Source organism: Lepidochelys olivacea (assembly GCF_965140295.1).
Source record: "Lepidochelys olivacea isolate rLepOli2 genome assembly, chromosome: 8".
Taxonomy (NCBI): Eukaryota; Metazoa; Chordata; order Testudines; family Cheloniidae; genus Lepidochelys; species Lepidochelys olivacea.
In genome coordinates, this window is record NC_140418.1 from 22,146,562 (window position 1) to 22,159,531 (window position 12,970).

Consider the following 12,970-nt stretch of genomic DNA (forward strand, 5'->3'; position numbering starts at 1 on the left):
AAAATATGAAGTAGAGGAATGCCACCTAGAACCTCACCACTACCCCAGCAGACTCCCCCAAAAATACATGAAAGAAATCAGTTCCCCATTCACTCTGGAAAATAGCTCTCTTAAGCATCCTCCCCCCCGGCTGCAAGAAACTGTCTTTACTCAAAGGCAAAGTTACAAAAGAAAAATGAAGCCCTTCATATACATAGACAGAAGCACTGAAAGTATATTTTGATATATTTGAGGTCTTCAACACTTTCAAACCCCTCGCCCATCCAAACAGATATTTACCCATGTTAACTATTGAAGTGGTGTTTATTAATATAGTTGCCAACTCACAAGACACAGGTTTCTCCGGATATGAATTTAACATCTTATCAGGAAAACTAGAATACAAGCCCACCCGCCTGCCACCCCCCATTAGGTTGCCCACTTTTTGGAACAGCAGTAGTCTGTTATAATTGCGATCTCAGTCTCTTTAGTAAGAGTGCACAGGATATATTGCAGACTTGGAATAGAGTTTTTCAAATTAAAAGATTTTTTCCAACAAGAAAAATATGCCCCCTGGCCAAAAAACTTTGCTATATGCATGGAAACAGTCTAAAAATGCTAACGTAAAAACACCATTTACACAATAGGCATCTGGCAGCATTTTCAGATTTTTTTAATTTATTCTGACATGCTATAAAGGAATAAATTACACTGTTAAAGAATTACCAGCAATAAAAGTACTTTTCTTTCAGCTGGGCTAAAGTAAGAGTGAGGAGGAAAGCCCAGGGCAGTAACCAATGTGAACACTGCAGTGTGAGGCTGTCCAAGAACAAGAGTTAATTTGATTATATCCACTTCACAAGAACTTGAAAGAAAATGCCTTGGTTTAAAACCCTCCAAACACTTCCATTCTAAATTTTCAAAACTAATCACCACAAGTCAGTTCAGCCAATGCAAGACAACGGCAACACTTGTGGGCTGCCAATACTGGGGTCTTCAAAAGATGCCAATCTCTTATTATAGAGGGCTGGGTATCAATGCAGCAGGTTATAAAAAATTGCAAGACTGCCCTTTCCCCTCAAGAAAAAAAAATTAAAAACGAAAGTGAGGAAGAATTACAATACTAAATCTAAAATGATTTAGAAAGAAAAATGACTTTTTGCTTAACAAATGGCCTTGAAATTGCCTGTTTAAAAAGAACTGGGGTGGTGTTGATTTCTTTAGACTGAATTAACAAGGCAAATTTAAAAAAAAAATTTCCTTACAGAAAGTTTTTAGTTTTTAATGAACTTGTAAACAAAAAAGCTCCCGTTTCAAAATAAAAACAAAATCCCAGATCATATAGATGTTTACAGTGATTACATTTATCTAAGCAACTTACATACAGGTTGAGTTGTAAGATGTTAACTAAATTTCTGTGACAAATATGCTGTTTTTCCTTTTATACCAAGAACATTATAGAGTTAATGCAGAGTCCTAAAGATTATCTAGTAGTCGCTAAGTTTCTCTTAAGTCTTCACTTTAGATGCTGTTATTTCTAGCACAGGTAAGCAGGCAGAGTCTTTCATACGCTTAAAAACTGGAATCTTTGGTTACTACCATGTCAGCTGGCTTGGTATGTTGCACATAGAAGCCAACAATTTTAAGAATGTTTTAAGTGTACAACTTTCAAAACCCAGGGAGGAATAACCAGAAAGAGTGCACAGTTGTGAGCATTTACAATTATCACAACTGTTGCTGAAGACTGTTCATGCCATTCTTCCAAAACAATGAGATCTCATAAGCAGTGTAGTTCAAAGTAAAAAGGTAACAAAAATTGGCATATGCACAATTTTCTCCACCATTTTGTGTCAACCATTTAGTTAACTTTTCCATTTGAAAAAATGCAATAGAAAACTGGACACCATGTTTCACTATCTCAGTAATTCACAATTACAGCTGCTGCTACAACTCAAAGTGCAGCATCACCAGCACTGCCCAGAGCCAGTTTATACTGAAATTAAGTTCTTTACACCAAGTAAATGGTTGCCCACAACCACTGGCAAGTGTACGTATGAACTAAAATTTCTAGGATTTGGGGAGTGACAAGTCCTGCTCCGATCTGCTCTGCTTTGTTTGTTCCTCTCTTCATGCTCAGAAACCTGTAAGATAAACAAAGGCAACTTACTGATATTTGAAAAGAAAAACGGAACAGCCTCCGGGATGGCAGGGTTAAACACAAATAATTATGGTCATTTACAGAGAAAATGTTGTTCCATTTTAGAACGGTATGGTCCCTGCTTTCCTTTTCTAAAGCTAAACGTGGTTTGACTGATCACTGTTCCGAACCAACATCGCATGCTTATAAATTTATAGCAACAGTACACATATGCACTAACTAGATGCAAAGTCCTTCAAATGGCCATTCAGTTTGGCAGCCAGCCATAGAATTTAAGAACAAGATGTGTTCTTGCCACTAGGAAGCAGGGTGTAATTTCACAGAGTTGTTTTCTACTTGTCTGTAATGCTGTGTGTGTGTGTGTGTGTATTTTGCAGAATGTCCCCACCGGTCACCTGATGACAGTCTCTCGGAGGAGCATCAAGTGGCAGGAAGCAGATTTGATCCCGTTCTTTGGGGCCAGCCGGATTAGAACCGTTTTGGAACTGTGCAGAAATACTTTAAAATGCCTTTTCACTCCATGAAGCAACTATCAGCTGGTTTGCTTCAGATCCTTATTTTAAAAAGGCACATTGTGATGTGTTTGGAGGGAGCCACTGCTTTGGCTGGGCACCAGTTACTTTTACAGATCCTTCAGGGCTCCATTTAAGCCCTTTGTAGTTGTCTACTTATAATGGTGCGACTGGAAATGCTCAGGTTTAAGAATTGTAGGCAGGCCCCAGACTTTAAGGAACACGGTAGACTGAAGTGTTGTAGTGAGATGTTCACAAATCAAGGTGCATTTTGTTTATGAATGTCTCTGGCCATCTGATAGTTTCCTATCCCCAATTCATTTGAGAGCAGTTACTGGAAAACTGAAATTCTGTTCTCAAACAGATGCAGCCATTAGATCATTTACCACACAAGAAATCTTCAATCAAATCACCCCCATGAGGTCATTTTGATACCCCAAAACCTTTAAAAGGTGACCAGTATTTTAAAATTGGACTTGCGGCCATTGCTATTTCATGAGGGATAAAAGCCTGAAAGGTTGTTCATTTTTGTTTTTGAACTTAGAAATGCCTGACTTTTTTTGGAGGGAAGTCTGAACACTAATGACTTACTGAAGGGACTAGAATGCTGAAACTAGCAAATTTTCTTTAACCAGAGTCAATCATTGAACAGATTTTAAAAAAGAATTTTAAAACCAGCGATTAAAAATAAATCCCTTTCCTTTAACGGCTCAGCTTTTAGCTCGTGATGTCACCATTTCACTAGTTCTGTAGTCAGAGAGCCTTCCAGAATACACAGCACTTAGATTTCTAATGGAAACAAGCAAAAACACTTTATGATCTGTAAAGAAAACTGAACTTCAATTAAAGAAGCCAAAACGGATTAGAGTCAAAGATTCTTATCTTTTTTGCAACTCATCTTTAATATGCCTTATCCAAATGACTGCAGCTGTATGTTTTTAGTTGAAAGATAAAGGCCCATCTGACATGCTTTGTCCCAAATCATTACCCAGCTTCAGACTATTCAGACTATTTTACCAGCCTATCAGAATGTGAAGTACACTGCACCTAATTTGGAAAGCATTTAAAACGCTCAGCATTTACACCACCTTCTTTTAAGCACCCTCATTAAAAGCTGCAGGAAAAACTACCATTGTGCAGTCTGCATTTTTGCTGTGTGGCTGTGTTCTTCTGTTGTGATAAGCCTTCGCCAATTTGACAAACACTTCCTACAGTCTCAGGACTGGTTACACAGATACTGGGGCTGTACTTTGGGATGTCACGCTGATAAGACTGGCAACCACAATCTGGTATGTACACTTCCCCCCTGCATTCTGGTCACAATACCATCCAACACTAGTGCCATTTTGCCGTATCATTTGTTCAGGTGCCTCTATTACTACACACCTACCACTGTTATAGGTTCACTGCATTTTGGAAGTTCTTATGCTCAGGAAATCAAACATCTTTAGAGCTTTTATCAACTCTCCATCACAGATACTCAATGTACAAGATAACACGAACAGCATGATATAAAGAAATGATTTATGGGAGATAGTGGATGAAACAAAAGGAAACAAAATGCAATAATCACATGAATCTCCTGTGTTCTGTATTACTGTTAAGCAAGGCAGGATACTCTACATCAGTGACCAAACTGTGGCCTGTGGACCACTAAATTGGCTAGTCTTGTGACAACAGTTCTTTGTTTCCAGTTGTCAAGCTGCACTAAGGACAATCAGTAGTACATGTCTTTTAAAATGAGAGAGGGGAGGAGTCAGAGCGTAAGTTTGGGAATCTTCCTAAATGCTAATAGCCTTTCGGGAACCATGGGACCAGAACTAGATTCACTAGTTTGTGAATTTACGGTAAGGAAAGCAATCTAAAAATGACACATTCAGTAGATTTGCTGTGTATGCTTGAGTCTCATCTCTGAAAAAAGCAGCCAGTTTATAGTGATCAGCACTGCGGAGTCCATACAGCTATGGCATGATGAGCTGGGGTCTTCCGTGTCATGAAAAACCCCCATCAAAGATCAAATTGCAGATTACTGGGGATGATAAGACGCGAATTTGAGCAGGTTTTTTTTGCATTTCTGGTGTTAGTAGCTAGAAAACATCTCACTAAATAACAGAACAAGTTTTATTTGAATCTGGGAAAATATGAAAGGAAACAAAAGCACACCTTTACACTGCCACTTTTGCCTAATATCAGAATTTGCTCAATTAGGTCTTAGGTACTGCCATGATCTATGAACAGCATGCCGTGTTTTGGATACAAGTACTACCAACATTAAACACCAAGGGAAAATACTGTTGCCATTTCTTGGCCTTCTTAGGCTTTAACGTCAGACGTTCTACCAGTTTGTAATATTTTAATTGACAAGAGACGCTTTCACGTTTAAAAGCTGTTTTTTTTTCAGATAATTTTTGCCTCCACTTCCTGGAGGAAAGCCCAGAGTGGATGCAGTGCTCTGACAAACGAGCACAGCAGCACTTATCCAGGATACAGCGTCCTGGTACTGTAACGAACCAGCCCTCATGCTGCCTCTCCTCTGTATTGCTGATGGAGGACTGTGGGATTAACAAAGTGAGGAAGCAGATGGGAGCATCCCCACCACAGAAGACACAAGAGACAGGTCTCATGCTGTGGAATCCATGAACCTCCTTAATGCTTTCCTCTAGCAATCCTGAACATACAAGAAGTGTTAGAGGAACTACTGGGGAGGGAGCAAGAAGAAGAAAAGATTACAGAGTAGGTGCTCCCACCACACAAAGAGGATCCATTTCTTGGTTCTGATAACTGTCCAGTCCTTGGATGAAATGGGAGAATTGGGACAATCATAGAATACCAGGGTTGGAAGGGACCTCAGGAGGTCATCTAGTCCAACCCCCTACTCAAAGCAGGACCAATCCCCAATTTTTGCCCCAGATCCCAAATGGCCCCCTCAAAGATTGAACTCTCAACCCTGGGTTTAGCAGACCAATGCTCAAACCACTGAGCTATCCCTCCCCACAATGTCTTCCCACAAAAGCATGTCCCAACAGTTTGTTGAGACCCTGCGGTCTACTACCTTTCTCTGCATAGAGCAGTGTAAGTGGCTTTCAGATGAGAAGGTTTCCCAGCTTCCCTCTTAGCTGACTACGGTTTTACTTTATAGCCCTAGGACTGACCATCACAAGCTAACAATTAATTAATCATGATTAATCGCACTGTTAAACAATAGAATACCATTTATTTAAATTTTTGGATGTTTTCTACATTTTCTAATATATTAATTTCAATTACAACACAGAATACAAAGTGTACAGAGCTTATATTTATTTTTGATTAGAAGTATTTGCACTGTAAAATATCAAAATAGTATTTTTCAATTCACCTAACAGAAGTACTGTAGTGTGATCTCGATCTTGAAAGTTGAACTTACAGATGTAGGACTATGTACAAAAAAACCTGCATTTAAAAAAAAAAATTTTAGAGCCTGCAAGTCCACTCAGTCGACTTCTTGTTCAGCCAATTGGTCAGATAAATAAGTCTATTAACATCTGCAGGAGATAATGCTGCCCGCTTCTTGTTTACATCACCTGAAAGTGAGAACAGGCGTTCTCATGTCACTTTTGTAGCTGGTGTTGCAAAATATTTACATGCCAGGTGCGCTAAAGATTCGTATGTCCCTTCATGCTTCAACCACCATTCCAGAGGATGTGTCCATGCTGATTACAGGTCCTGCTCGATAACAATCCAAAGCAGTGCAGACCAACATTCATTTTCATTGTTTGAGTCAGATGCCACAAGCAGAAAGTTGATTTTCTTTTTTGGTGATTCAGGTTCTGTAGTTTCTGCATTGAAGTGTTGCTCTTTTAAGACTTCTGAAAGCATGCTCCAAACCTTGACCCTCAGATTTTGGAAGGCACTTCAGATTCTTAAACCTTGGGTCCAGAGCTGTAGCTATTTTAGAAATCTCATATTGGTAACTTGTGTTTTCTGAAATCTGTTCTGAAAGTGTTCTTAAAATGAACATGTGCTGGGTCATCATCCGAGACTGCTATAACATGAAATATGGCAGAATGTGGGTAAAACAGAGCAGGGGACATTGAACTCCTCGGGGGGGGAGAGAACTGTGCCAAATTTAATTAAAACAAGTGTCATCAGTATGGAAGCATGTCCTCTGGAATGTTGGCCAAAGCATGAAGGGGCATACGAATGTTTAGCTTATCTGGCACGTAAATACCTTGCAATGCCGGGTACAAAAGTGTCATGCAAAAGCTTGTTCTCACTTTCTGGTGACACTAAATAAGAGAGCAGCATTATCTCCCGTAAATGTAAACAAACCAGTTTGTCTTAGCGGTTGGCTGAACAAGAAGTAGGACTGAGTGGACTTGTGGGCTCTGAAGTTTTACATTGTTTTGTTTGAGTGCAGTTATGTAAAAAACCAAAAATCTACATTTGTAAGTTGCACTTTTACAACAAAGGCTGCACTACCGTACTTGTATGAGGTGAACTGAAAAATACTATTTTTGTTTATCATTTTTAAAGTGCAAATATTTGTAATCAAAATCAGTGCATATTTTGATTACAACACAATACGATATATATGAGAATGTACAAAAACATCCAAAATATTTAATAAATTTCAATTGGTATTCTATTGTTTAACAGTGCAATTAATTTGAGTTAATTGCGATTAATCAACAGTCCTAATACATATACACACACATTTATTTATGCAATTTTAGTTTAATAGTTTCAGATTAAGCAATATCATTCACTGTTTTCTAGCATACTGAAAATGTACAATTATTTACTGGATAATTAACTTTTGCCCATAATTTGAATCATGCTGCATTAGGACAGCAGCTGGAATTTAAACACAGAAAACAGCATTTTTATTCAACAAAACTTTGCTTATCAAAACATATTTCACATTTACAACTAAATGATTTAGGAAACAGGGATTAACTGCGTTTAGCAGTGATTAAATTATTTCAGGTCAGCTCCTGTTACTTTCACTTTGGCACATTTGCCCAGGCTGAAGTTCCTTTTCGCATAAGTCTCTTGAACATGAGAGAGTCTCCTACATTTCTTAGGCCCTCCTTCAAACTTTTAGATTTCATCCCTTCCCCTCGTTTTTATTCATAGACTAGAAGAGGGACTAGCTTTCCTGCTTTTTCGACTCCTAATTGATTTCTCAAATTTGAATTAGTTCAAATAAAGCAAATATTCACTGTGCCTGCAGAAGAGGCTACTGCTGTCAAAAGCAGGTTTAGCACTTCAAAAAACTCTGGTTCCAGGTGCTTAACTAGTGACAGCCACCAGTTCAGTGGTAGGACTTTGTTTAAATCATTAGCAAACGTGTATGGCTTGAATGGTTTACCACCAGCCCTGAAATTTATTGTGGTTGGCATGACTGATGAGTGATTATTAGATGCCAGTAGTATAGTAGCACCTTCAGCAGTTAAAGCATCTACCCTGGTGCTTTGCATTGACAATATTGACAAGAAAAGGAGATGAGTAAATGATTGATCCATCTGCTTCCTTACTGCCTGCAATTTAAAATTTGTTGTTCATTATTTCCTTTCCTCAATGTCTCCTGATGTTCCTTTCTAAATTTCAACAGCATCAGCAATACAGCAATCTTTCTGCAGTTTATCCAAAGCTACAGAAAGTGGTTTCAGTATATGCAGCATGTATTCTACATTTCTCTTCAGTCTGATGTTGACTACTTCAGCTGTGATAGTTCCATCTATTTTGCCAACAATTTGCTTCACAAATAGCCATCAAAACAGGTCAGTTCTTAATAAATACCTCAAAAGTCAACTACTAATCCCATTGTACATATTGGGTGAGAATTGGTTTGGATCCTCCTCCTCTCTGCAGCAAAGCTGAAGTGGTTGTTAGGGAATTATTTTGAAATTTCAACATTTTTATTTATTCCTGGAGGTGAACTTCGGCTAAAAGATCAATCAAATGAGCACTGCAACCCCAAGTTATAAGTTTTAGGGTCCCTTCATTATTTTCTTCTGGATATCTTCTCATCTTTGCTACATTTGCAGCATTGTCTCTGATGCTACACACTTTAATTTTTGTTCAACTTGTTATAGCTTTTACTGCTACTGATAAGTATTCTGCTACGTGGATATTTCCTGATGTATCAATTGTTCTTGTAAGATAGACAACCCCATCTTCTGTTGTCACACAAGCACAGATTATTGGATCATTGTGTACGTTGCTCCACTCATCAAGACTCAGATTAATGAAATTTCCTGTAAATTTTTTTTGCACACAGTGTTCAATTTCATTCTCACACTCTGTGTCCAGTAACTTTCCAGCATGGTCTGCTCTGCCAGTAGTGTGTAGCCTCATCATAACGACTGCGCCACATCAATGAAATGTTTGCTCTGAACAAGACGAAAGGGAGAATTTGTTGCATAAATGAACCAAGCAATCTTGTCACCAAAGGAGTCTGGTTGGAATGGGCTGATCCTGATTACTAACGCATCCATGGTTTTACTGGATAATGAAGAAAGTCTTTTCTTGATTCAGGTAATTTACTGTCGGACACATATTTAGTTGCGGCAATCTAGTGGTACCGGCAGATGATGACTCTGAAGTTGTAAACACTGCAGACAGATGTTCATAAACCCTTATTGTCTAAGATGGACCCTGAAACAAAATGGTAAACGTCACTAATTAAGCATTACTCAGTGTTGCTTATAATAAAGTATATATAAAACACATGAAACACGCATCCTACTGGACCTGTTTGTTCCACTGTTTAAATAATTTATTCCGAACCTAGTTTTATTGGAAAAAAGTCATGAGAATTATCCAATTCTATTAAAAAACCCTCATTTCTAGAAACATACCAGACAGCGTGAAAATAAAAACCCCTTTAAATGTTAAAAATTCATAAATGCCTAATCAAACTCTACTTTTGTTTGATTATACTGCGCAATAAAAAAGTCATTTCAGAAGTCCACCAGTAACAGTAAAAATGGAATCGATAAATATTCCCACAACAAATTAATATACCAATTATATTGTGAACACAAAAACTTTGAAGTTGGTAAGTAAATAATCTACCCAAAACACTGGTGTGTGACAATAAGCTAAGTTATCATTCACTAACATAGTAAGACATGGTAGGCAGTCCATAAGAATGGTGGAAAAATAAGTTTACTAACCAGATAATCCAGATTGTTCAGATATGTCCACATCATCTTCAAAATCATTGCCTTCTGAAGAGCATTTTGCATCATGCTTCATTCTGACAACCAGACCTTGCATCTCTGTTGTGCTGCTTACATTTAGCATATGATGTTCCTTTTATACCCAGGGGGTACAATTTTTGTTTGTTTTGTAAATATGACTCGCAGCCACGGCAGGTCTCTTTCCTCCTCTATTCCCAAGTGTTGAAATGAACAGAGAAGGAGTTCTCAGGATAAATGTTTTGGTGGCCGCGCTATGAGGCCACCAACTTTTGCTGGTGGCTACTCATATTTTTTCCCTAAAATATTTGTAGGATGGAGCCTGAAATCTTGTGTCCAGATCCTGAAACGGACAGGGGATGGGGTCTGGGATGGAGCCCAAAGCCGTAGGGCTGGAGCCTGGTGCTGCACAGCCAGAGCCCGAAACATGGCCAGAGCCTTAGGCCCTGCCTCCCCAGGGCTGAAGCCCAAAGCCTGAGCCCCACTGCCCCTGGGAAGGTGAGGAACTCACTGGCTGCCTGCTCCTCCAGCGTTGTGCCCCAGGTTGTCACCGGAGGGGGGCAGGATCCAACCCCTACTGGCAGCCCTCCAACCAATACCAAGGCGGTGCATCCAGGAGCAACAGGGAGGGGCCGCTACTTTGCCACTCCTTCCCCCCCCCCCACTGTCCCCATCACGGCCCAGGAGGCTGTGGCCACAAGAAAAGCTCCGGTAGCTGCATGTGGCTACAATGGCTGCATTTGAAAAACACTGCGCTAGAGGCTGCACTCTGAAGAATGTTATCCCTTTTTCCCAGTGTCCTGTTTTCACTCCAGTGTTGCACCCTTCTGCTCCTTCTCCCTTGTTACAAAACTCCTCTACCCTGCCCCAGCCCCAGCCAAACAAAAGAATTAACAATCCAAGATATAAAACAGGAGGAGACCACCTCAAGGTGGGCTCAGTGGATGATCCTGATGAGATACAGGATATCTCCTGAAGTTAGAGGCCTGGTCCAACATTTATGACGACTGCCAGGCTCTTGCACCAAGCAGTACAGCCTGTGGGTCTACCACAGGATCAAGCTATTACAGTACATGACCTATTACATCATTTATAAAGCTCAAAAGTTAGAATCGGGGAAGATATTTTATATAGAAAAGCATCCTTTAACTCAAAGTTTTTGATAGAGGCTCATGGATTCGGCATATGTATTTTTTATTTAAGTGTTAAGAGATTACAGCAAGTTTAAGCCTTAACATATTTTGGAGTAAATTCAAACTTCATTTTAAAACAGGTTTATTTTTAAAGAGAAAATTGTTTAAAAATTTAAAACCTAAAAATCCTATTTTTGTACTTTTTCAAAAAAAATTCACTCACCCATTTAGCAAGGAGAACCACAGAACAGTTCTTTTGCAGCTGTTTACTGAAACAAGTGACATGAATAACTGTCAAAGATTCTTTCCTTCGCTGTTTCCCTCAGTGAAGATTCAACTTGCAAATCAAGCTTTAAGAAACTGCATCAACTGCAGTAAGGGTTGAGCATTCAATCAGTCCAAAATAATTGGCCAGCTGACTTGGTCAAACATTATTAAAAAAAATGGCAAGTATGGAAAACCACTAAAGCACTAATTTATCAGAATAGTAACAACAAAAAGGTAACACTTTATGGTCTTCAATAGGCTTAGCTTTAAACACTTGTGCCTAATTACGAAACAAAAGTTATTTAACTTAGAAAAATGTGAAGCACAATGAAAACATTCTAATAAATAGAATTACTACCTTTTTAGCAATGTGAATGTTATGCAAGAAAACCTCTGTGTAAGCTGGTCTCTCCTCAACAGAAGTTGGTCCAATAATAAATAATACGTCACTCACCTTTGTCCTTCTAATATCTTGGGACCAACAGGGCTACAACACCACTGCATACAAAAGTTATAAAAGAAAAATTAAACAGAAAACAAATAGCATATGTAAAAAGTGATTTTTTTAAATGCACATATGCTAGTGAGTAGCAGGCCAACTCTTCAAGCACCTGGCTTTTCATTTATCTTTTTCTTCAGCTTCAACTACTTCATCTATTCCTGCCACCAAATTCATCATTATCGCTTTCTTCTTCATCCGATGAATACTGAGTCAACTCTTAATCTGCCATTTTCTTCTCTAATATTAAATTGTGACACATGGTCACCAGCTTCCCAGCACTGGCGGTCTTCAGTCTATTTCTGGTTTCTGAATGGATGAGGATTCCCCAAACTGACAAGTTTTGTTCCGCACATGCAGTTGTACCGTCAGAATTGTTTGCACATTTGTATATGCTTTAAAATTTGCAACAGTCACTAAGAGGTCACAAACTGAATTGAATGTGTCACCAGAAAGGTCTTGGCTCTAGAAATGTGGATCAAGAAGGTAGGCAGCATTATGTGATCACTTGGCTTTTCCATGATACTGTTTTGTCTATTACCTTTCCTCTTCAGTTTTTGTAAGTGGGTTGTGTTCAGTATTCTCAAAAAATTTATCCATCAGCAACTCATTCTTACCATTAATGTTTAACTATAATTTTCCGTAGTCTGAATGGACTGAGCTATGGGGTACAAACAGTGAAATGAACTTTGAGCTTTATATTCAAGATATTGAGACTGTCAGCGCAGAGTACTCAGGGGCAGCACTTGGCCACCACTTTTTCCAACAGCTGTGTATTGAATGACCTTCTTGAATATTTGAAGATCTTGGAAACATTTAATAGAAGATGCCCATCGAGTATGACTATGCTTACTCTGTGTGGATGATACTGAGTCCTGTACTCAATAACTGAAGAATGGCTGTTTTTTCAAAAACTTGAAAATGCTTTTCACTTTTGACACATGATGAGAAATTGTCAGATCTCGCCAATGAAAAACTGCATCATATGGACAGCACATAAACAAAGAAGGTGTGGACACATTTATTAAAGCCCAAGCAGGTTTCATATTAGCCATGTTGTTGGTACAACCAAAATAACCTTCCCTGGAGCCAATTCATTGATTACATTACTACACTGGTCAACAATATATTGGGCTGTGTGGTGATTCTCAGTTGTGCACTGAAATGAGTAAAGCACTGTGGAGTTATCATGAAGTTGATGGAGCACTCTGACTATAGCCCCATTCATCAAATAC

At 38.8% G+C, this 12,970-nt stretch overlaps 1 protein-coding gene across 4 annotated transcripts in view; it reads right to left on the minus strand.

Annotated features, from left to right (window-relative positions):
* Positions 1-284: 284 nt before the first annotated feature.
* CSNK1A1 (casein kinase 1 alpha 1) overlaps positions 285-12,970 on the minus strand; it is a gene marked incomplete at its 3' end in the record, with an annotated part of 52,431 nt that continues 39,745 nt past the window's right edge. The window contains exon 11 of one of the 4 annotated variants that reach the window (XM_084636921.1): positions 285-2,120. In XM_084636921.1, the coding sequence (XP_084493047.1) occupies positions 2,113-2,120 (8 nt within the window). Of the gene's footprint in view, positions 2,121-7,421; positions 9,292-12,970 lie in introns of those variants that run through there. The other 3 variants (XM_084636919.1, XM_084636918.1, XM_084636922.1) reach the window with 3 other exon arrangements.